The 22,807-nt window shown below is 44.8% G+C and overlaps 3 protein-coding genes across 3 annotated transcripts; 2 read left to right on the top strand and 1 right to left on the bottom strand.

Annotated features, from left to right (window-relative positions):
* The first annotated feature begins 1,459 nt into the window (after positions 1 to 1,459).
* Positions 1,460 to 2,507, top strand: LOC133915168 (probable calcium-binding protein CML18). The gene has a single exon (XM_062358224.1). The coding sequence runs from the start codon at positions 1,708 to 1,710 to the stop codon at positions 2,254 to 2,256; it is 549 nt and encodes a 182-aa protein (XP_062214208.1). The 5' UTR covers positions 1,460 to 1,707; the 3' UTR covers positions 2,257 to 2,507.
* A 7,694-nt stretch (positions 2,508 to 10,201) lies between these two features.
* Positions 10,202 to 11,658, top strand: LOC133915167 (NAC domain-containing protein 2-like). Its single transcript, XM_062358223.1, has 2 exons — positions 10,202 to 10,835; positions 10,953 to 11,658. Exons 1-2 carry the CDS (start codon positions 10,365 to 10,367, stop codon positions 11,397 to 11,399), a joined length of 918 nt encoding a protein of 305 aa, XP_062214207.1. The 5' UTR covers positions 10,202 to 10,364; the 3' UTR covers positions 11,400 to 11,658.
* A 265-nt stretch (positions 11,659 to 11,923) lies between these two features.
* Positions 11,924 to 19,699, bottom strand: LOC133915166 (methylenetetrahydrofolate reductase (NADH) 1-like). Its single transcript, XM_062358222.1, has 12 exons — positions 19,394 to 19,699; positions 16,287 to 16,469; positions 16,019 to 16,079; positions 15,849 to 15,931; positions 15,485 to 15,658; positions 14,778 to 14,951; positions 14,603 to 14,703; positions 14,403 to 14,514; positions 13,930 to 14,010; positions 13,645 to 13,822; positions 12,666 to 13,000; positions 11,924 to 12,327 (listed from the first exon to the last, which is right to left on the bottom strand). The coding sequence occupies exons 1-12, from the start codon at positions 19,610 to 19,612 to the stop codon at positions 12,244 to 12,246; spliced, it is 1,785 nt and encodes a 594-aa protein (XP_062214206.1). The 5' UTR covers positions 19,613 to 19,699; the 3' UTR covers positions 11,924 to 12,243.
* Between the last annotated feature and the right edge of the window lie 3,108 nt (positions 19,700 to 22,807).

Here is a 22,807-nt window from a genome sequence, read left to right as displayed (position 1 = left end):
CCGCTGCAGTGCTTAAAATGAACCTGATTCTGAAAAGGTTCTCGAAGAAACTGCTTCTGGAAAGAAAACATCCTCGCACAGATTCTGAATTCTGATTAAATTCGTCGGCGTCGTTTCTTCTGCTTGTTCGTGCCCGTCTGCAAAAGGAGCCGCTTGGCTTTTCGCTCGCCGCAGCCGGCCTCCCATATGCAATTCTCCCTCTCTTGCGAGGAATACACCTTAAAATACCTACGCGATTTTCGGTTCAACTCTGGTAAAGAAACATATTCTTTGCAAGAAGACCTGAGTGGCTAGAGTCTTAACAATCTGCTGCTGCAAAGGTTTCAATGAGAAATGCACACCTGAGCCAATCCCTCAGCAGTGATACTGCACACTTAACTATTTTTTTTTTACCGAATCAGACATCTCGAATTTGAGTTGCATTCCGACAATAGTATCAGATTCTGAGTTATATTTTATGTATCCAAATTTTCTTTATCAAATCAGATATCTGAATCTGAGTCAAATTCTGATATCCATGTCTATATCTAGGTAACACCGTCTACCAATAAAATGCAGTTCCATTGTGAACCTGTAAAGGAAAGAAAAGGAAATGAAAAAGAAGAAGTGTAGTTGCATCCTAGCAGGGTGACAATTGCAAGCAGGCATAAAGTGTACTTTACATGTATGTAGAATCGTTGTGTTTACACGTCGCTACTACTTTTTTTAAAAAGAAAGCTTTACTATATCTCATTGTTATATTAAGTTGATACAACCACATAAAACATTAGGTTCGCTAGAGTCCCCTTTCTCGTAAAAAACATCCGAAATTGCAATTGAGTGACATGATCCAGGACAGTACGTTCCCCATCCTCTGCTCTCAGTCCTTCTGTCCATGCTTCGTCCTGGAAATTTTTTTTTTCAAAAAAGAAAAAAGTTTCGTCCTGGATGAGTTCGAACTTCGAACTATGAACGCAGTCTGGCTGAATTTGAAGGCACTGCTTCTTTGTAAACCATAATTTCTCAATCTCTTTGTTTCTTGCGAGCGCGAGGAGCATTTAGATTTTCCTCTGAATCTTCTGAACCGATCGTCTGAACAATGTCTGAACTCGTGCCGGCGTACATTGGAAAACGCAGATGCATTCCACCGCCGTGTCGGGAGTTTTTCAGTAACAACCGATGACCGGCAAATCTGCGAAGCTGAACCAACTAACGATTGACCAGGCTGATATGCTGTCCGGACTCCGAACTGAACTAACACGGGCACTTGCGTCAATGCCGGACGCGGCCGTTGGTGCAGGACAAGACTTCCTCTCGTGGTCTGTTTTAATTTCCTCCGCGTATGTGCCATGCTGTGACGCATCGTCTCTCCATGAAAAGTGCCAGGAAATTTCAAACCACGACTAGCTCTAACGTACCCGTGACCTCCTTTATCCATGCTTGGTACGAAAGCAAGAGTCATGATAGGAAAGCAGCAGCTAAGTCTTGCGCAAAAACCGATGGAAAGCAGATAAGAACACGAAGAGTAAAATAGACGCTCTGCATATTCATTGTGGATTTTGCCGCGAACTTGCAGCACTTTTGCCTCATGTATGCATCCAAAAAGCTGCATGGGCACATGGCTATATAAACAGGGGCAGTGCGTGTGGAAGCCACAAGCCCACAGGCCACGGTACAGCAAGCTTTACACACAGCAACTGAATCGTGTCGGTGTCATCTTTCCTGATCATGCTCGTGCGCCAGCCACTGGTCGAGAACGTCATCTCCGCGAGCAGGAGCATATGCTCCGTGTCGCGGGCAGTCGTGAGCCTCCTCGCGCGCGACGCCAGCGTCGTCGACGGCGAAGACGACGGCCGCGGTGTCGGTGTGGCCGCCCGACCGCCGCGGCATTGCGAGCAGTCGCGCTCCGACGTCGCGGCGGTCATGGCGAGCCTCGGCCTGGTGGCCGGAGCCGGCGGGGAGCACGACGAGGAAGACGTGGCAGCCGACGGTAACGATGAGCTGTGCGGCGGGTGCGCGGCGATGGCGGTGGTGGACGAGCTGATGGAGAGCAAGGTGGCCAGCGAGGGCGAGCTGAGGGAGGCGTTCTACGTGTTCGACCGCGACGAGGACGGCTTCGTGGGCGCCGCGGAGCTGTGGAACGTGATGCGGAGGCTCGGGATGCCGGAGGGCGCGGCGTACGACGACTGCCGGAGGATGATCGCCGCGCACGACGGCGACGGCGACGGCAGGATCAGCTTCCGCGAGTTCAGAGCCATGATGGAGAACGCGGTTTAATTAGTCGTTTAGCGCCGGCCGTTTCGATTATCGTTACTTTTTTTTGTTCTAGACCGTGTTACGGATTATATCCTTCGTCAGTACTACTACTTGACAGCTACAAATGTTTTGCCGCAGAACGATGCATTCCACAAGCAAAAACAGAGTACAAATCTAGTTCTGTCGAGGGCAGGATATCATCAGTCGTCCAAGCACGGGCATTACCCTGGATCTTACTCTTAGAGTCGAATTTGATTGCCTATTTTCAAAAATTAATTACGTGTATCAAGAACTAATTATCAGTGCGAAGCCTAAAAGTTATATTTATGTTATTAAAAAAAACGAATCTTGCTCTATAAGCCATCGGCCGGACGGCCCGATGGATGTAAGTTATTTGGGCATGTTTGGTTCTAGCTCTCTGAAGACCCGGCCAAATATTGGTCATGGCCGAAATCAGGGCCATGCCAAAATCATGTTATACAAAATATTGTTTGGTTTGTAACATTACCAATTTGTAGACACATGTAAAGAAAAAAAAATGTTTGGATTATAGCTATGCTAAAATCTGAAAAACAAAACTATAGGTATGGCATGTGAATCTCGCTTGTCAATAAAAAATTCTTTCACCAATATATAATCATCTGAGATCTTGTTTTATAGATCTAATTATACAAAATACTATAGTGCAAAAATATCATAAATTGGATATACGATTTAGAAGATAATATAGTTTGAAATCTATTGATTCTAAAATTTTGGAATCTATGTGACCTATAAGGAGCGTTAGCAAGATAGTTAACTATATTTAAACATCTATAGTCTTAGTTTGTATTAAAATACTTAGTGATTATGGCTAGATATTTAAGGAATTGTATGTGTGCGCTTGTACACGCATGGTTTTGGGGTGTGTTTCCCTCCCACACCAGTGCAGACCACCCATGCGAGCACCTGAGCATCTGAGTAACCAATAGCTTCGAGCGGCCCTGCTCTTGGTCGTTGGAATTGGAAGCATCATACGATATTAAAGATCTAGATGGAGCGGAGTGGGGTGGGCTTTACCTTCACCCGCCCCACCCGTATGTCTCCCGCCCCATCCTAACTCGAGAACGGATGATATTTTTTTACCCCGTCCCGTCCCGTGGAGCCTTGATTTTGACATGACCTGCCCCGCTCTGTCCCGATTAAAGTCATTAAAAGGTTTAGATCAAATTAAATTATGAGATAATAGCTATCGTAACATACAAATCAATAAAAAGCTACAACTAAAATTCATAATATCTAATATACCATAACATTAGTTACATATATACATTAATTTACTAAATTTTTTACTAAAAAAGATAATAAAAATCTTAATAAATTCACTAAACATGTATATAACCTATACTCCAGAACGAAGAGGGACCAAAGTGTTCTTAACTAGTGCCCCACCCCATCTCACTCGTCCTAATCGGTGCCACGCTCTGTCTTACCTCATCTGAGACAAGACGGATAGAGACCCAGCGAGTCAAGTAAAACTTAGACCTCTACCTAACACAGACCTCCTTCGGATTGGATTTTTTTCTCTAAGCGTTCTTCGTCCAATCAAAAACTTTAAAGTCGCGCCGACTAGGCAGGCGCCAGTCCGTACGCCCGGGTAACGCGTCATTTCTGGTTGGAGGGTGGAGACAAGAGTTACTGAACGCCCGTACCGTTTGAGGTTACTACTGGGGAACCAGCTTTACCAAAGGAAGAGCTAGAGCCGGCATTAACGGCGCCATCAGCTCACTGATCTCCGCCGCTATTTGACCGGTGAACAGCTAGCGTCTTCACGGCTCTTGCTAGAGCAACCGAGCAAGGTTCGGTGCACCGGGTTGCCGTACCGGCCGAAACGAACATGCTACGTCAACATGTACGACGCTTGCTTTCAATTTCAGGGCACGATGTGGACCGATCCAGCGATCTGGATAAGAACCACGTTCGCGGACCAGATGCAAGTCTCCCACGAGCACGAGTTTCATACGCACAGGACACAGCTCCTCGTCCCTGCCGTGTCAGCCAGGTACTCATAACTCACGCGCGTGTGGTCGAAAACTCAGACGTCCCGAGCACATACTTTACAGTACACACATGGCAGTCGGTACAAAGAGTACCGGTCGCGGTCGCGGTCGCGGTCGCGTCCATCGTGCCGACTGCCGTGCCGGGCCTCCTTCCCACCTCTCCCCGCCGCCCGTCACCGCAGAAGGCGAACGGACGATGCCGTGGCCGGCCGCGCGGCGGGCAGCCGTACATTTTTATCCCCTTCGCCGCGGACAGGACAGGGCGTGCGGCGGTGGTCTGGCGGCAGTTGTCAGTCCAGCACGCCAGCATCGACAGCGACGCGTCCGCAGTGCGCACCGGCCCGAGCCGTCGTCGCGCGCGTACCACCTCACCGCGTGCCCTCCCGGCGCGTCGGCACCTCACCCCCCGGACGCGAAGCGCGCGGCGCCTCGAGACGCCTACCACACCCCTGCAGCCAGTCCCCATTTACTCATGCGCTTTTACGTGCGTGCGCCGCCGTCGGGGCCTCGAGTAGGGATGCCAGTGTTACCGTGTTCATGTGCGTAAATACTTTGACAGAGTTAGATATGGTTCGCATTTGGTACTGAGTTTGTATATTTTAGTGATTAATAACAATATTTATAGATTAATAATTACGTTAGGAATTACTAAGTATGTTATTATATAGGTGATGCATGGAGAATTGATTATGGATTTATTGACAAATGATATATAATCAAGAGAAATCTATCAAGATAAATGAACTTTAGGTGATACTCGGATAAGTAGTAACAATATCTATAGACTAATAATTATATTGAGAATTGTTAATAGTTTGTTTTATATAAAATATGTAAGTGATAAAATATGGATATGTTGAAAAATGTCATGAGATCAAAGAGATGCATCGAAGTTATTCAGCTTAAGTGACGCTCGTGAGATGAAAAAGAAACACAAAGAAGATTGAAGATAAGCGTGTTAAATCACCTATCGATATTAAGTGACTAAAGGTCCATAACTGTCAATTGAGTTTTTATGGGCTAACCCATATACTAAGTGCTTAAAAGTAAGTTAGGTTAGATTTCATATAAATACAAGTGTTGAATTGAGATATTAAATATATCGAACAGTAAGATCAAGATCAAAATAAGTTTAGTAGATAAATTGTGTGTTTGATACTTGCGGTCCATGGTTTGATGGTGAACTGAATGAAAATGATGAAAAGAGAGAAGTCTTCCATGTTTGATGCATGTGAAGTAATCAAGTAAATTTCATCAAGCTTTCAGAAAATCAAGAGAGAAATGAAATTAGAAGCGAGGATGGTCATTGTCATCAAGATCAAGTGGAGTTGATAACAATCTACAAGAAAAATGAGAAGTGCCGGGACTTAGATGATGTGTTCGTCAAGTCTAATAGGGTGTCTCAAGACAAATGTATAAAATGTAGAGTATTTTTATTTTGTTGGTCATGAGATGATTAGAGAAGAAAAATACCATATTACTAGAATAGACTATATTGAGTTTTACCATATGTTGACAAGCTCAATCTTGTATGTGCATATTCTTTTTTTAAGGATACTATAGTTCGCAAATGTGTTTTGTAAATAGCCCAAGTCCATACTCCTACTTCGTGTGGCATGTCACTAAGTTTGAAAATGTGTTTTGCAATTTTTCATAGTGAATGCTTTAACCCTCGGTCGCATGGAACCATTAGTTTGCAAAGTTGTTTCGCAGACGACTGGGGTTCTTGAAATTTTTCTTGTGGTGGAGCTTTGGATTATATTTTTCGGTTTGATCCAATGAATTTGAGATAAAACAATCAGTTGGAATGTGTAGCCATCTAAATAAGTTTTTCGTAGAGTTCAAGATCATCAAAATCGTACATCGGATTTAAAAGTTGTCGTCGTTTCTCTGAGTGCCAGCTGTGCTGAACTGGAGTTGCGGTTTGCCTGCTAGAGTTTGCAGAGAACCTTCTTTTGCCTGGAGAGGTTAGCTGTCTAATCACTAAGGTGGTTGGTCTGACCGCTAGAACTAACATAGAACTTTCATCTTTTTGGATTGGTTGGTAGTCTGACCGTCAAGGTGGTCGGTTTGACCGTTGAAGGTCTGAAAAGACTGTAACGACTAGTTTTATAATCGTTGGCTTGAGTGATGGTCTAACCAGGTTGTGTACTGCGGTCTAACCACCAAATATAGAGGTTCGGGTCATCTGGGGCATAACGATTAGTTTTGATAGTGTGACCTATATATACCTCTTGTCCAGCAACTTGGAGAGACCCTCCTGCCCGCATTGAGCATTATTGAGCTAACTAAAGTTTTTCTGATATATTTGTGCTGGTGTTGCACATAGAGAGGGTTGTGAGGCAAGAATCAAGTGCATTTACATCCGAGATTGAGATTTAGCCACTTGGTAAGAGTCAAGTTAAACTTGGCGTGTTACTCTTAGTGTTTGCCCAACAGTTAGACGACATAGTGGTATTATGATCCAGTGATCTTATCAAAGAAGATTATGAGAAAGCTCAATGTGATTGTTAGAGACTTTGTGCACATCTTTTTTTGAAGTGGTAAAGTGCAAATATAATGCAACTGTAGTGCAATCGAGGTAGTGAATGGTTCATTGGATTAATTCAGCTCAAAATCAAGTTGATCGTAGTGATAGTTGCATATTTGATAGAGGAGGGGTTAAAGATTTAAACCCACCTCAACGTAGATTAAGGGAGACCGACAAGACTCTGAGATCACAGTAAAAAAATTTGGTGTCTCCTTTGTGGTTTGTCCCTAGAATTGCAAACCTTGAACATAAACATAGGGTGCTGGTGCACTAGTTTGAGACATATAATTTTGAGGAGTTTAATTGTTATGTAACTGATTGTTTTTATTCCACATCTTTATCAGTTAAGTTGATAGATAAATTTTGGAACTCACTATTCACCCCCCCTCTAGTCGGACTCCCTGATCCTACAAGTACCCGTAGGTACGTTCATGGACGAAAAACATTTCCAGATGTGTATACGGGTAACGGTGTGGATAAACTTGTTCATACCTATAGCACCCGTTTACTTGTCTATAGCTATGATGGGTGGGCTCACTCCGTAGTCCTGAGTCAAACTCCATGACAGCAAGACCCCACTACCCCATTTGCCTATGCCATCACCCATTCACTCCAATTCCTAAGCCGCCCAATCCCCATCGTCACGCCCAATCCCCTACCGCCCAACCCTAAATCCTCCCATCAGATCCCTATCGACCGCTGCCCAGCCCTAAATATGCGACGTCGGGCCTCCGTTAGTGCGCCCCAAATCTTGGCTCCCAGAGATCTCATGCTGGATGTGGACTGACAAGCGCCAGTTGATGCAGCTGCGGATCCGCTACCTAGAGGCGGTGCTACGCCAGGACGTCTCCTTCTTAAACACCGATGTTTGCGCCTCTGACATCATCTACGCCATCAACGCCGACGTCATCATTGTACAGGACACCATTAGCGAGAAGCTTAACAACCTCATCAACTACATCGCCACCTTCCTTGTAGGCTTTGTCGTCAGATTCACCACCACTGGCAGCTCGCGCTCATCACACTCACCGTCATGTCGTTCATCGTCGTCAGCCTTAGCGCAACCGTGCTTGCCAAGCTCTCCTCCAGGACTACAGGAGCGAACTGGTAATCTAGCAAGAAGGATAGGATATACTTGTGTTGTTTCGTATGTGTGTTTTCTTTTTTACTTACCTTTCTTTTCTTTTGTTGATTCAAACCATGATAAAAAAAATCTATGAAATTTTTCTATAATACTTGGTGTGTTCAACAACTTATTGCTAAATTTTGATGGCATTATCACGGATGCATTTTTGGTACTGTGGCCACCTCGTGCTCTGCCACCACAAATGGTGGCCTCGCGGGTAAACGGGTATACTCGTGAGCGATGCGTTTGGTGTTTGTTTTTTGTCCTTGGGCATTCACGGGTATACCACAGACCGGTAAAAACCAACAAATATAGATATGGGTGAGAACTACCGTACCCGCCCCGCCCGATTGTCATCTCTAGCCTCTAGAGACGAGACTCGCATCGACAAGCGGCTGTGCCCCCCCTACTCGTCGCTCATGCACCACGTTACGGATAAAATAATGAGTGTTATTATTCTTATGTCACTGAAATCATGTGTTTTCTCTATCAACAAGTGTCAGCCGTATGATCTCGATCGAACAGTCAGAACATCGTCTTCTTCCTTCATCATGTCGCTCATCTCTACCCTCCCTTGGCCTCCTCTGTCTCCACTCAAATTCGCGTTCACCACCTACTGCCTCGCTAACTAGCTCCTCCAAATCACATCCTTGCCTCTGGTCATCAGCACTATCCATTGACTATCCTCTGCCGCCCACAGCCAGCGGCATTCTTGTCGTCTCGCCACACCAGATGGCCAGTGGCATTCTTGCCGCCTCGCCGCCCCTCCCTTACGCCTGTCACCACTGTCGGGCCTGCTTTCATAGGCATCCTCTAAGCCCAGGAGCACGAACCTAAACCTCGTCGTCCATGTCGTACGCAGCCGTGCGTCGACTAAATTCTTGACGTTTTCATGAGCTGAAACGTAGGAGGCGTGATAAATAATTGTGAGTTACTAATTTTCAATTGAGTGAAAACAAGAGTATATTTCACTTGACAACAACAACTGTTGGATAAAGATCTAATAGCTGATTAAAAAACTGATTCATAAGTAAACAATGTTTTTCTATAGTAGAGCCATATACAATTTTCTATTCATGGCAGACAAAACTCCTTAACTGAGTACAGATCAAAAGACAGACATACGATCGGATGAATAACCTGTTGATAAATTAAAAAAAGTAGTAAATCCGTAAATAATTGACTCCCAACCTTTATGAGTTCCTCCCTGTATGACATAGTCTATTGGATTGGAGCAATGATACGCACCTATGTTTGGTGTTCCCCTCTCTCACTTCCTCGTCAGATCCTGTCCCAAAAGAAAATACATTTAGTCGGAAAGACGGGCTCCCGCCAGGTTGGCTACCTGTCCATTCGGGGTACATAGGGTGCCCAAGGACTCCGGGCAGCGGGTGCCCAGCTTTTGGTCACGTGTTGGGTCGCGGTACGGTGGCTTGGTCTCCACGTATGTGTGGCGCGGTGGATCGTACGACTAATCGCCAGAGGTACAGTGGGAAAAGCGTAGAATATTGCAGGGGGTGGGGATAAGGGATGCGGGCGAATCTTCTCGATGCATGCCGAGCATGTGGGCGCTCGGCGATGATTCGGATGAAAAAAATCATGGGGGGTGCGGCTCTATCTGACACGCTTTCTGTGAGCATATGCGCCGCACCTTGTGAAGAAGAAACATGTGGATTGTAAGTTTTTTTCTTTTACTTCTAAGAACAAACAAGCATGACTGGAAGTAATTCTGACACGCTTATGGAATCACATCACATTCCCGTGAAGCTTTAGTTTATACCCCACTCTGTGCACTGTGCAGTGCAGCTGGCACGTGCAAACTCTCAATGGGACATCACACCCATCTTTTGTAATGTTGTAATCTTTTAATGAAAAAACTTTAATAAAAGAAACTAGCGAGCCAACTCTTCCGGCCGTGACTCGTGAAACATAAAAAAATACATAGAGGTATCTATGTGATGTATGAGTATTATAAAATAAATGGACGATCCAGATAGAAGATGCGTAGAGGTGTATTTCTTGGCAAAAAGCAGCGCGCTTCGACCCGTCCCAATTCTGCTGAGGTTGGCTGTGACCTCACCTGCCCCGATCCCATCCAATCCCGCCGCGCTGAGGTGGCTGTCCTCGAGCCTCCCCAACCTTCTTCGAACCCACCACCTCACCCGCTCCCCCGCCACACGTGCCCTTCCCCGCAGCCGCCGACTCGCACTGACCCCCGTCCTCCTACCCCGCCGAAGCTTCCCGACCGTCACCTCCCCCTATTTATCCCTCCCTACCCGCATTCCTACTCTTCAAGAACATCGCAGAATCCACAGGACACAGCCAGACCTCAGAAGCAACAGCAGCAGCAGCAGCCGGAGGAAAGAGAGTGTTGGGAAGGAGCCAGCTTTTACCGATCAGTTTCAATTTGTTGCCAAGAAGAGGAGAGCAAAACATGGGGATGGCGGTGAGGAGGGAGAGGGACGCGGAGGCGGAGCTGAACCTGCCGCCGGGGTTCCGGTTCCACCCGACGGACGATGAGCTAGTGGAGCACTACCTGTGCCGGAAGGCGGCGGGGCAGCGCCTCCCGGTGCCCATCATCGCCGAGGTGGACCTGTACAAGTTCGACCCTTGGGCCCTGCCGGAGCGGGCGCTGTTCGGCACCAGGGAGTGGTACTTCTTCACGCCCAGGGACCGCAAGTACCCCAACGGATCCCGGCCCAACCGCGCCGCGGGCAACGGGTACTGGAAGGCCACCGGCGCGGACAAGCCCGTCGCGCCGCGCGGGCGTACGCTGGGGATCAAGAAGGCGCTCGTGTTCTATGCCGGGAAGGCGCCGCGCGGGGTCAAGACGGACTGGATCATGCACGAGTACCGGCTCGCCGACGCCGGGCGCGCCGCCGCCGCCAAGAAGGGATCGCTCAGGGTAAGCCGATTTCCCGAATCTTCTTCTCTTTTTTTTTCCATGGAAATTGAAGGCGACCGCTTTGATCGATTTGGGGTGAACAAATTAACTTAATTGTGTCTTGATCTGCGCGTGCAGTTGGATGACTGGGTGCTGTGCCGACTATACAACAAGAAGAACGAGTGGGAGAAGATGCAGCTGGGGAAGGAGGCCGCCGCCGCGACCAAGGAGGAGGCGCCGGACATGACCACCTCCCACTCCCACTCGCACTCGCATTCGTGGGCCGAGACGCGCACGCCGGAGTCGGAGATCGTGGACAACGACCCGTTCCCGGAGCTGGACTCGTTCCCGGCGTTCCGGGACCCGGCGGCGCAGATGATGGTGCCCAAGAAGGAGCAGGTGCACGACGGGAACGCCGCCAAGAACGACCTGTTCTTGGACCTCAGCTACGACGACATACAGAGCATGTACAGTGGCCTCGACATGCTGCCGCTGCCGGGGGAGGACTTCTACTCGTCGCTCTTCGCGTCTCCGAGGGTCAAGGGGAACCAGCCAGCCGGCGCCGGCGGCTTGGCCCCCTTCTGAAGTGAATTAAGGTGGGACTGTGGAAGCACGGAGGGAAAAGACGGCGCTGCAGGCTTGCAACCTCTGTAAATACGACCTAGGTGTTGAGCCTGAACCTGAACCTGAACCTGAACCTGATCGGGGTGATAGGGTTCTGAGGGTCGGTGTTGGCGACGGGTCATTCTTTTGTTTTCGCTTTCTGCTCAGACGGTAGATACTAAGTATATGTAATAGTTCTTTTATCTTCGATGGAACCAACAAATTTTGCTGTTCTTGTCCACTGCTGTACTGCACCCTACCCTAGTGCAATGCCTTTGCTACGTTACGTGCTTGCAGGCACTGAGGAGTGGCTGGCTGGCAGCAGCTTCATGACTCATGAGTTTAACAGGGTGGGTACATCGAGATCAAGTCTCTTAAGGCCGAATGAAGTTAGGCACAGGGCATCATTTGAAAAGAAGGAATTTCAGAAGAAACGGTTAAGATCACAAGTGAATAGGAAGAAACAAGGCCTGAAAATGTCTGGTTCCATGAAGCAGAGGCACAAATTCAGACACAATTTACGCATTTCATTCAACTTCTTTGTTTATACATTGTCTTTTCGATCACCGAAAGCATCAAACAAGATTAAACTAGAACTAGACATTGCGCCATTTGCAAATGGGAAGAGAACACAGCTCAATTCTTTTTATTGAAATCGGATGGTTTGGATAAGCTGATACAAATCACGAAAAATCAGACCAGGACTCCCGCAATGTCAAATGAGCAACGCTTTCACGGTGATCAGACCCTGTAGTCGTGTAAGCAGGAAATACTTATTAAGGTAGGGATTTAGCCATACAACAAGATTTCAGACTACAAGGCATCCTCAGATCTCCTTGAACGCAGCAAAGAGGTCCCCGTGGATGTAGTCGTTGTCCACAAGGCTGACCAAGTGGTAGCTCTTCTGAACCTGAATGTCAACAGCAAACTAATATGTTAGAAACTGCATTTCTGAGGCGCTAGATGGAATATTTCGCGGACTGGTTTCTGCTAGCTCTTTTGCAGCATCTCAGAATAATCAGCTCTTTCAAGTATCTACAGGAACTTTAGTACAAATTGATAATTCGAATACAGATTGATCTGGCCGGAAGTTTTTTTTTTTTTTTGGGTGCAGAAAGTGGATTATTGAAGAATAGTGAGTAAAAGCATGGCATTAAGTTGCAAGCAAGTATAAGAAGGTTTTCTTTGCACATTTGTCTGCATGCTTGAAGGAACAGATACTTAGTATGTCGGTTTGTATTGAAGTACCTTCTCTAGTAGCTCCCTAGATGAGTCTTCCTCGGGGAACAGGCTAGCCCATCCCCTTGTCCAGATTTCAAATGCTTCGTCTTTCCAAACCATAAAGCTTGCCGGATCAACGACGGTGGGCTGGATAATCTCCTTGCCAGGGAAAACACCCCATGTCACAGCATTGACGGCATTCGCTGGAATGTTCGAGAATGTTTCTCCTTCCTTGTTCACAGCTATGTATGTGAGAGAAGGGAATGCTTTGCTCTTCTCAATTAGTTGGTCCAATTTCTCTTTTGCGCAAAAGAATTCAAGATAGGCCTTCTGATAAACGTAACCTCCTGGGACACCCCATCCTGCAGAACAGGGCACAAATAAGTAGTCTAATACTATATATCCACACAAAAAAAAAGCCTAATACTATATGGCGTTGTGTGCAATTACTTAATACGATGACAACAAGTTATGACATCTGTAGATAATTCGATAAATCATAACTGCTCCAGAGGGCCAGACATTCTCCATGCGACTGTTTGTTAGAACTTGACTGTGCTGATAGTTACTATGGACATGAATCCTCTACAGCCGGTGTGCTGGGATACAGGTGAGTGGTGACTAGACAGTATCAGAGATCAAATGCATCCATATTCTGGTGTTGGTACTTGGCACAACCTTGTGTTATTATGTATATATACAAGGATTGGTGAACTACTTTCGACACAGGCATACTTGTGCATGGTGTAATTTAAACTCACAGGTAACACAAGTTTTTTTTCATGAAGTGCTTTTCAGACAACCAGGTCCACTGTTGAAAACGCCGTAAGCAGTAGTACTTGCATTATGATTTCAAGGCCTATTGAAACATGGATTACTAGCATTTAAGTATCAATGCTAAAGGATGTAATGGTTGAAACATATATTGCTACATGTGCTTAAACTGTGTTCCAGTGCCAACAGGCAATAGTAAGACCAAACATGAAACAAAATAGATTCGACTGACCAACAGTAGGAGAATCAGATTTCTCCCCATTTACAGAAGGTTGGCTGTTGATGGTAAGGAAGCCCTTCTGGTTAATCTTCACCAGCTGGTCATCAATAATCTTTGTCTCTGGTTGAAGACCATCCAATTCAGACCATGGGCTGCTTGTAAGTTTCCCTTGACAGAAGTTCATGAAACGCTGGAAGTGACATAGAGAAGATCAGAATCCAGAAGGGTTAGCAAAAATAAAGATGACAACTTGTTTGCCATGCAGATCAATAATATATCACACGGTTCAAAAGTTACCTCACTAATGTCCTCTACAGATTTCAGTGGAACAACCCATTCCTCTTGGAGCTTTTTACCGCGTCCACGTGGCCGTGTGAACTGTTACAAAAATCAATAGATAATTACATTCAAGAATATTATGAAAAATAATGATCACAGAAGGCAACTTTAGTAATCTTGAACAACTGATTTTTGTTGCCCAATCCTACACTTAAGTGTAGCAGACTAGCAGCAGGTGGCAGTATTAAATTAAAACTAAGAAAAGAGCACATATTGAAACACCATATTGGGGGACCATGATAGTATTTCCTACTGAATAAATATCTCTGAATCATATTTAAATGTCAGTTCTAACTTGATTCGTTTCAGAAGATGTACAATATGTATCATCCTGAGAGTAAAATGAAAATGTTGCACACTGCATATGTGAAGTTAGAACATTGCAGTAAACGCAAAAGGTGTAGATTGGAACAAATGGATACCAAAATTACCTGGTGGTCACTAAGTGCTCCATATGATGGGTTTCGGGAATCACCCCACCGCCCATGTGGGTACTGATCCCAACCTAAGGTCCTTGTAATATAGCTCTTTGGTCTGTTAGCCCTGCACAGTCATTGACATTCATCAGACTGGATTGGTATGGCACAAAGATTCAACCAACTTAACATAACAGAACACTTCAATCAATTACCAGAATATAGGCCGGACATCCTCTTTAACACGGAAAACGTTAGTTGGCGGCCTCCAAGGTAATGGCCTTGAAACCTTAGACTCCTCAATTAATCCAAGATTCTGAAGAAAGAAAAGAAGATTTGTTAGCAACAGATGAGAACAAAATATGAAGTCAAGTAAGACATGGAAACTACCATCAAAATAGCTAAAGCAGACTTCTCCATGTTTAGTGTGTAAAGGTGCAAAGTCTTGATGCCACTAGCTAATATTTTCTTGCACATCTCAGTTCCAAGGTGGACTCCATATGCTTTAACAGCCTCCTCATTGTCTTTAATAGGATCTAGAGCAGCTGTGATCTCAGCTGGTACCTGTTAGACATTCAAAGTGATTTATTTTGTGAGAAATCACATATTTCAAAAATGCAAAAAACATTTGTAAATTAACAGGATGGTGATTGAATTTCAAAGTTTGCATTAATATTGAGGAGATGGTGTTTGTAGGATACATTTACCTACATGCACAAGTAAACCATTTATACATTAAATGGATGGTGGTTTGAATCTTGAAATTTTGCATTAATCTTGAAGAACATTTAATGGTGTTTGTAGTACATTTAGCTACATGTACAAGACTGCAAGTGGGACCATTCTCTATTCAAATTCAGGAGATAAAAAAAGAGAATTCGGCAAAGTGCTTATTTAATTTATGCATAAATTCATGCCAACTTGCCAGTTGAAATTATCTGCATGCAATACCTAATGATGGAGCTACAAGTAGGGATACAAGTGGGTACCCAATGGGTAATTATGGGTCACTACTTTAGTTCAATTGAGTGAGTTTTGGGTCTACCCAATGACCCAAAAAAAAGCAAACTTGCATCCCTACAAGTAATAGATCTTACCTTAGTTTTGCAGAATCCAGTCATGCGCAGGAAACCTTTGTAGTTATTTATTGGCATTATGCCAGGAACAATGGGGCAAGTTATACCAATTTGACGGCAGTCGTTCACAAACTTGAGAAAGATATCAGTATCATAGAAAAGTTGTGTAACAATAAGGTCAGCGCCAGCATCAACCTACAGGGAAAATGTATAAAATGAGAGAAGATAACAAGAAACAATATTAGGCTCAACAAAACATATAAAGTGCCATGGATTTACAGCATCATACATTTGTGTTCAACATAATGCTTGGTTCATGACTAACGAAAAGGTACCGTGCTTTCATTTCGAATGCGAAAAACAATATCAAGAGACTAAAAAGAACCTTTCTCTTCAAATAGGCAAGATCATTGCTGTATGCTTCCAACGTAGCACCTCCCTCGCCTTGTATTGCATCAGGGTGTGCCTCTGACATTTGAAAAAGTATTTCAGATCAAGCATCCAAGGTTGGGACTTGAAGGCATCCCCTATATAGAGAAGCAACATCTAGCTGACCTGGATAACCAGCTACAGTTATGCCAAAATAATCACCATACTTGGCTCTAATGTGCTGCACCTGCAAGTAGAAAACAAAAGACAACATCTCAAAAAAAGAAGACAAGTTTGAATATGAGATGGTTCCTGTGAGGATTCATATAGTTTCCTAAATATTAACAGCGGACACGACAGCAGTACACTGGCCATCATGCCCTGCCTCCCAAATGCACTTAATAAGTTCTGTTGCCTTAAATGCAATCTTTTATAAGAAAGAAGATATTTTTACCAGATCAAGAGCGCAAGCAAATCCACCTTCAACTTGCACAAATTTGTCTTGCCCGTGTGGGGGATCTCCTCTAAGTGCCAAAACATTTTGAATCCCATTAGACTTGATGGTTTCCAAAGCATGGTCAATCTTCTCTACTGGCATGTTTGTGCATGTCAGGTGCATCATAGTTTCCACACACACCTACAAAACAGAACCAGTATAAATTTTATAAACATTGACTATACTTGTGGAAGCGGTGCACAGAATATGCCAAAGTTGCAAAATTATAAAGAAATCAATTTTAGTCTGAACGACATATTGACTTGGAGTTACAATATTCATAGTAAAAGTTAACACCCAGCAAATGATCCTACAATATAATCAACCTGTTATTTTCACAAGGAATCAGTCACTGTTAACTGTCGAGTGACATTCTTTAAGCTTTAATGCTTGTCTTTCCCCCCACTCCAATGATCCATACACACAGCCAATAGTGAGCATATAGTAGGATGCAAGAATCTTATGGATCCATGAATCAGAAGTTCAGAACACAATAGCATTAAAGTTGTATGGTCAAAACCTACCAAAATCATATATCTCAGACTAATATTCGGGTCCACTATGCAGCACCCCGAATTGGCACAGCGCTAATTTAGCACCCTTAAATATGCGATCAATGGAACTGTAGCCGAGAAAATCAGAAAGCACAAGCTCTAGTGGGAACTAAGGCCAAACCCATAACAGTCCAACATTCCATCAAAAGCCCCACACCATCCGTAGCATCACAGGCATGCGATGTAATCCAAATCAGTGACACCCTCAGCTCATCCTCTGATCATCTATCAAGAAAACTAATTGAGTGTGCTCCAATTCAACAAGATATTGATTTCTGATGTATCAACCCCCACCACCAACATTACCTATTGAAGGCCCAATATCAGAAGTCAGAAGGTGTGGATTCTAGGCGCATGCGCATTAGGTATCAAAATGGCGCGTTTCCGGAGAACCGCCATGTGCATTAGGCATCACTGTCTCCTAAGTATGATGATCAGCGTTCATTGAACACACCACCTGACTAACAAAATCGCAGGGTAATAGATTAACCCAGAGTGCTAAAAAACCATCATTTCACACCAACACGGGCATCCTAAATCAGAACTGTATCATGCGTATCCATTAATATTGTGGTCCTAATGTCACAATTGATTTAAATGAACAGCAATTGATACAATTAAGCTAATATAATCACAACCAAGCGTTCCACAAAGCACATTTAAAATTGGGCTAATTAGATCCATGCCATTACAAATTTGCAGGAATCGAAAAATGCCATTATAAATTGGGTATTTGTAACTATGCCATTACAAATTTGGTACTACCACACAAATGCCATTTTGTACGCCCGGGACACCTTCCAACACCCGTATATTTCCATATTGTCCAATATGCCCCTATTTCCGTGTATCTCCTCTCACACTCGGGCGAGCCCAACTCACCGCTTCTCTTCTCTTCTCCAGTCACAGTAAGACACGACCACCGCCTCTCCATAAAATTCACCCAATCCTCTATGCCATCCCCTAAATCGAGCTACCATTTCTCTTCTTCCCTCCTCTTTGCCGCTCCCTCGCAGGCGCGCAAGCCGCATTGCAGTCGGAGCCGGCAGGAATCACCGTCCGCGACTGTGCACGTCAGCCAGAGCCGCTGCAGTGCGAGCCCGCTCCTCCTCAGCGATTCTTTGCACCCGTTCGCCGGCTTCCGCCCATGCTTGTGCGGCTGCTTCTCCACCTCCGACGGCGGCGCCACCAGGTCCGAGTGGTCAGACTCTGACTTGGACGGCACGCCTGTGCCCGTCGACGGCCTTGTCGTCGGCGCCAACGAGAAGGACAACATGCCCTTGTTGGACAGCATGCCCTCGTTCACCGTCGCCACCAGGTGGTGGTTGGTGTTGCTTACGCAGGAGGTGTCCTCCATCGAACACCATCATGGTCGCCGTGTGCTGCGAGAAGAGGCTCACGGGCGCGGTGGTGAGGCTGGCGGTGGTGGTGGGAGGAGCTGGCAACAGGTTCCTCCGGCTTGTGTTGTTGGTGTGGGGGCGACGGTGCGTGCACAGCGGGGGCTTTGGCTAGGGTTCATGAGCGTGCAGGAGAAGGATAGGGAGAAGAGTGAGCTCGGACCAGGAGCATTTAGGACCATACGGAGATAGGGGGCGCCGGACACTGAGCGTATAAAATGGCATGGCAGTGTTACAACCAAATTTGTAATGGCGTGGTTACAAATAACCGATTTATAATGGCGTTTTTCGATTCCTACACATTTACAATGGCATTTATAACATATATTATCGAGCCAAGATTTCGAGCGCTCTTAGCGGTCTAACTACTGTAGCTACTGTAGCAGTGGGCCCCGCATATATGTGTGTGTATAGATATAGGGATACACATATATATGTATAAGTATATTTACACATACAATACAATTTTATTTTCGGGAAATTCTAAAAAATATCAAAAGGAATAGTAGTTATATATCGATTGAAATAATCTAAAATCCAAAGAAAAATATATAAAACTCAAAACATATGAAACAAATTTTGTTAGTTTCGTATTACTGTTGTCTACATGCTAAAATTATGTGCATGTATAAAAATAATACTGTTTTTCCCATAATTAAATGAATGTGTTAAATATTGATATATTCATAAATAAATATTGAGATATCCTAAATTGTTGAACCTAATTTTTTTAGTCTCTTTTTTAATGATCTATGAAAAAAAAGGGGGCGGTGTAAGCGCCAATCAGACTAGTGGATCTAATTAGCCCTTTAAATTACGCCCAAATCCGCACCAAATCGAACTAAATCAGAGCCAACCACCAACCCAAACAGTGGCATTCATCAGATGCGTTCCCCTCTCACACAGAACCAAGCCAGCGAATCTAATTGCCTAAACCCGTGATCCAAAACACCAAAGCGAATGCATACCGCCACATCCACGACCATTACGCCGCACCAGCCGGATCGAACCGAATCCAGTACATACACCATCACCTCGCGCCCAAACAGATCAGATCAGATCGCGCGCGCGGGAGAGAGAGCGAGCTAGCAACACGCACGCAGCACACACATACCATGTTCTGCATGCGGTTGGAGATTTCGAGTGTGAGGTCGGCGGTGGATCCCCCGGCACCCCAGGTGATGTCGCAGAAGGCCGGGCCGTGCGCCACCATGCGGTCCATCCGCTCGAACAGGTTCTCGAGCCCCTCCTCCGTCCTGGGCGGGAAGTACTCGAACGAGAACACCGTCCTGCACTCATCCGCCGCCTCCCGGACCTTCTCGATCACCTTCATCTCGAACCTTCTAGAAACTTCGCCGCTGAATGCTTGCGCGCGCGCTCTAATGGCGAAGATGAGGAGGGGTTCGCAGGTGGACGGGGAGCGGGTGCGGGTGGGTTTATAGGAGACCTCAGACCTGACCTTACCAACCCCCAGTTATCGGATGGACTCGGTTCACGAAGGGGTCCTACCGCTGATATGTGGGGCCTGGGTGCAGAGTTCACTAGTGTTTGAGGCACGGGTGTAGGGATCGGTGGTGGGACGGGTGCAGTTATCGCTGTCCTGCACCAACCCAAGTGTGGGTAGGGAGATGGCCACTGGTCAAAATCGTGGTGTTCTCACTGATAAGTGGGACCCGTCAACTATTTAAGCATTTGTGCAGCTCTTTCGCATTTTTTTTTCCTCTGCAACATCGTGTGTTTGGAGTGGAAGATAACCTTACCTGATTCTACACTTTAACTGGTTAATGCTCGTGTGTTGCAATGACATAACAATTAAATATACATGAGTGATCTAGTTAAATGTTCGTATGTTGTAACAGGAGAAAAAAAATTCACCTGTAGTTAGGAATGTTTGTTACTAGCTGAACTTGGATTGTCGATGAACAACGACAGGGCCAGCGGTTGCAGGGCTGGTTGCTAGCTATAGAGATTATACTGGTGCGTAAGTTTGCACGACAATGCATTGATTTTGGTTGTTTCTTGTAAGCAAGCAAACAAAGACAAGACATTCCTTGAGCTTGTTAATGGAATCAACACCAAGACTTTATCTTGGAGGGGGGAGCGGAGCCATTTTTATTAAGAACTTACCCTGCTGCTGTGAGAAAGTAGTGGTAGCACTCGGTTGTGAATCCTAACATAATGCTAAAGTAATACTTAATTCATAATGCAATAGTGCTCTACACGGTCTAAGATCCAACATTAGGATAATACATGACTCTTGATTTCTTGTCTAACATAAATATAATAAAAATAACATCTTCACAATAGCATCATAGAAATATTTATATACAAGAACACCACCTAATAAAGTGTGTATAATTCCTATAAAGTACATTAACTATACCAAAAACATAACCAAACACCACCAGTCTGGAAGCTTGCAAGCAAGTTCCTAACATAGTTCGAACCTTGAATAACAGTCCAGGGGAGTTATACCCCTAAGTACTGACATGGACAGTGCTTGGCATGTTTGGAGAGGTATGGGACTGTTGTGGTAGTAACACTTGCACATCCGGGTGATGTTTCCCATCAATACTCCGATTGGATTGGGTATCCATCGAAATCGAGCCTATTACACGTTGGAGATCAATATATGCATCATTCATCTAGTATTCAAGATGGACAAGCACAAAAAGAATTGAACATATCAATTCAATACTCGAAATTTGAGTGGGTACCTGGACTACAGATGAGAGATCGTTGAGTTGGGACCGTCTAAACATCATGGGTACATTGCCTAAAAGTGCTCCGATTGTATTGTGTACCACATAATTCCTGCCTAATAGAACTCTGAATGGATAGGAACATGATTGAATTGCGGATCCCGAAGCAAACATCGATATGCCTTGAACTAGGAATTTGAAAAGGGGTTAATATGATATGATGGAAAATTTTGCAACTAAAAATAATAAAAGAAGGTTGTACCTTGTTTGACATTCGACGATGGAGTTGAATAAACATTTGAAATATCGCCCAAAGGTACACGCGTCTGCCGCGGTAGGATTGGACTGCCTACTACAAAAGAACATCCCTGAACATCAGGTTTTGTAGCAAAACCTCGAGATGCTTGGAAACCACGAATACGAAAAAGAGTTGCATTGCTATAAATAATGTAAACCAGTACAATCTAACAAATGCATTTGATGGATGGACCTTGATTTGAATTAGATAGTGGAGTTGCAAAAACATGCTATTGCAACCATAGTAACTTTATTTGCATACAATTTTGCAAAATATAAAGTTACATGTATAACTTGTCGAATTTATTTGCATACAATTTTGCAAACATATAAAGTTACCAGGATAACCTAAATCGTCGAATTGCATTCAAAATAATATTTTTTAAGAATGAGGGTTGTACATTGTGTCAAGTTAGAAACAGGCAACCATACATTTGTAAGATCACCAGGAGTGCATGACCACACAACATCTACAGACATTAAGGAAGCAATAAAGTGAGATGCACAGCATTATAAAGAGATGTGATGGATGTTATAAACAAGTAGCTGCTTCATGCCACTATGATGAATGCTAGCAAGACACAACTCGTCATACCAGGTGACACAAGTGGCGTGGATGATTGAGGATATTCAGGATCAACATAGTTAGCTGGGAAACATCACTTTTGTTGGCGGGTCTCATGCTGCTTCTTTAGGCACTTTGCTTTCTGTTGTTCAGACATTCTGCCATATCACCCTTGACCCCTTTGTTTTTTATGTTCAGGATGACTTCCATGCAATGGCTGATCACTACATGTGGGAGTTGCTGCCTGTTACTGGAGGTTCGCACGCCAGATAAGAGCATGAAATAGTAGCTGCATATTGTTGGTGCACTAATTTACCATTGCCCCATGTATTTGTTAGGTCTTGAAATGGGGTACGCTTCCCAGACGTCACCAGTCCCTCCACCATGGCGGTGCTCACTGTCGTGCTCACTCAGCAGCCCATGACCACCATCTCTGTACATCCCCATGGCCACGTCGAGCCTCCCTGCCTTGGTCAACACGTCCACCATCACGGAATACACCCCTGCTGACGTGTGCCTGACTCCTTCTCTCTACTTCATTTCATTGAACATCTTGCGGGCAGCGTCGATCCTTCCTGCATGTGCCAGCACAAGCACCGCGAGCTTGTACGTGCCCTCGTCGAGGGCGCACCCCGACAACTACCTCATCATGTTATATGTCCAAGTCAATAACTAAAGCATCGCGCACACAAATCATCAAAACGCAATATACATACAAAGTTCAAAAGAAAAAATAATTGTGGCATATCATCTTAATATTGTTTAATGTCATGACTCATGATCTTCCAGTATACCATGAGCTAGTAACACCCCGCTACTGTTGTGAAGTACTAAAATTGCTAGAATAACAACATAACTCTTATGTATATCAAGTATATGTATATCTGAAAGCCCTAATCCCTGATACCTATATCATCAAAATCATTATACTCTATAGCACAGCATACCATCTCTGGTCTCTAAA

The sequence above is a fragment of the Phragmites australis genome, chromosome 4 (assembly GCF_958298935.1).
Source record: "Phragmites australis chromosome 4, lpPhrAust1.1, whole genome shotgun sequence".
Classification (NCBI taxonomy): domain Eukaryota; kingdom Viridiplantae; phylum Streptophyta; class Magnoliopsida; order Poales; family Poaceae; genus Phragmites; species Phragmites australis.
The sequence above is the reverse complement of the archived record's forward strand: the minus strand, read 5'-3'. Positions and strand labels throughout refer to the sequence as shown.

Excerpts from the sequence above, each read along its gene's own strand:
- LOC133915168 (XM_062358224.1), top strand. The coding sequence starts at position 1,708 with ATGCTCGTGCGCCAGCCACTGGTCGAGAACGTCATCTCCGCGAGCAGG.
- LOC133915167 (XM_062358223.1), top strand. The coding sequence starts at position 10,365 with ATGGGGATGGCGGTGAGGAGGGAGAGGGACGCGGAGGCGGAGCTGAAC. Across the intron at positions 10,836-10,952 it reads CCAAGAAGGGATCGCTCAGG|TTGGATGACTGGGTGCTGTG; the intron begins GTAAGCCGATTT and ends CTGCGCGTGCAG.
- LOC133915166 (XM_062358222.1), bottom strand. The coding sequence starts at position 19,612 with ATGAAGGTGATCGAGAAGGTCCGGGAGGCGGCGGATGAGTGCAGGACG. Across the intron at positions 13,001-13,644 it reads ATCTGATTCTCCTACTGTTG|GATGGGGTGTCCCAGGAGGT; the intron begins GTCAGTCGAATC and ends CCTGTTCTGCAG. Across the intron at positions 12,328-12,665 it reads CTAGGGAGCTACTAGAGAAG|GTTCAGAAGAGCTACCACTT; the intron begins GTACTTCAATAC and ends GTTGACATTCAG.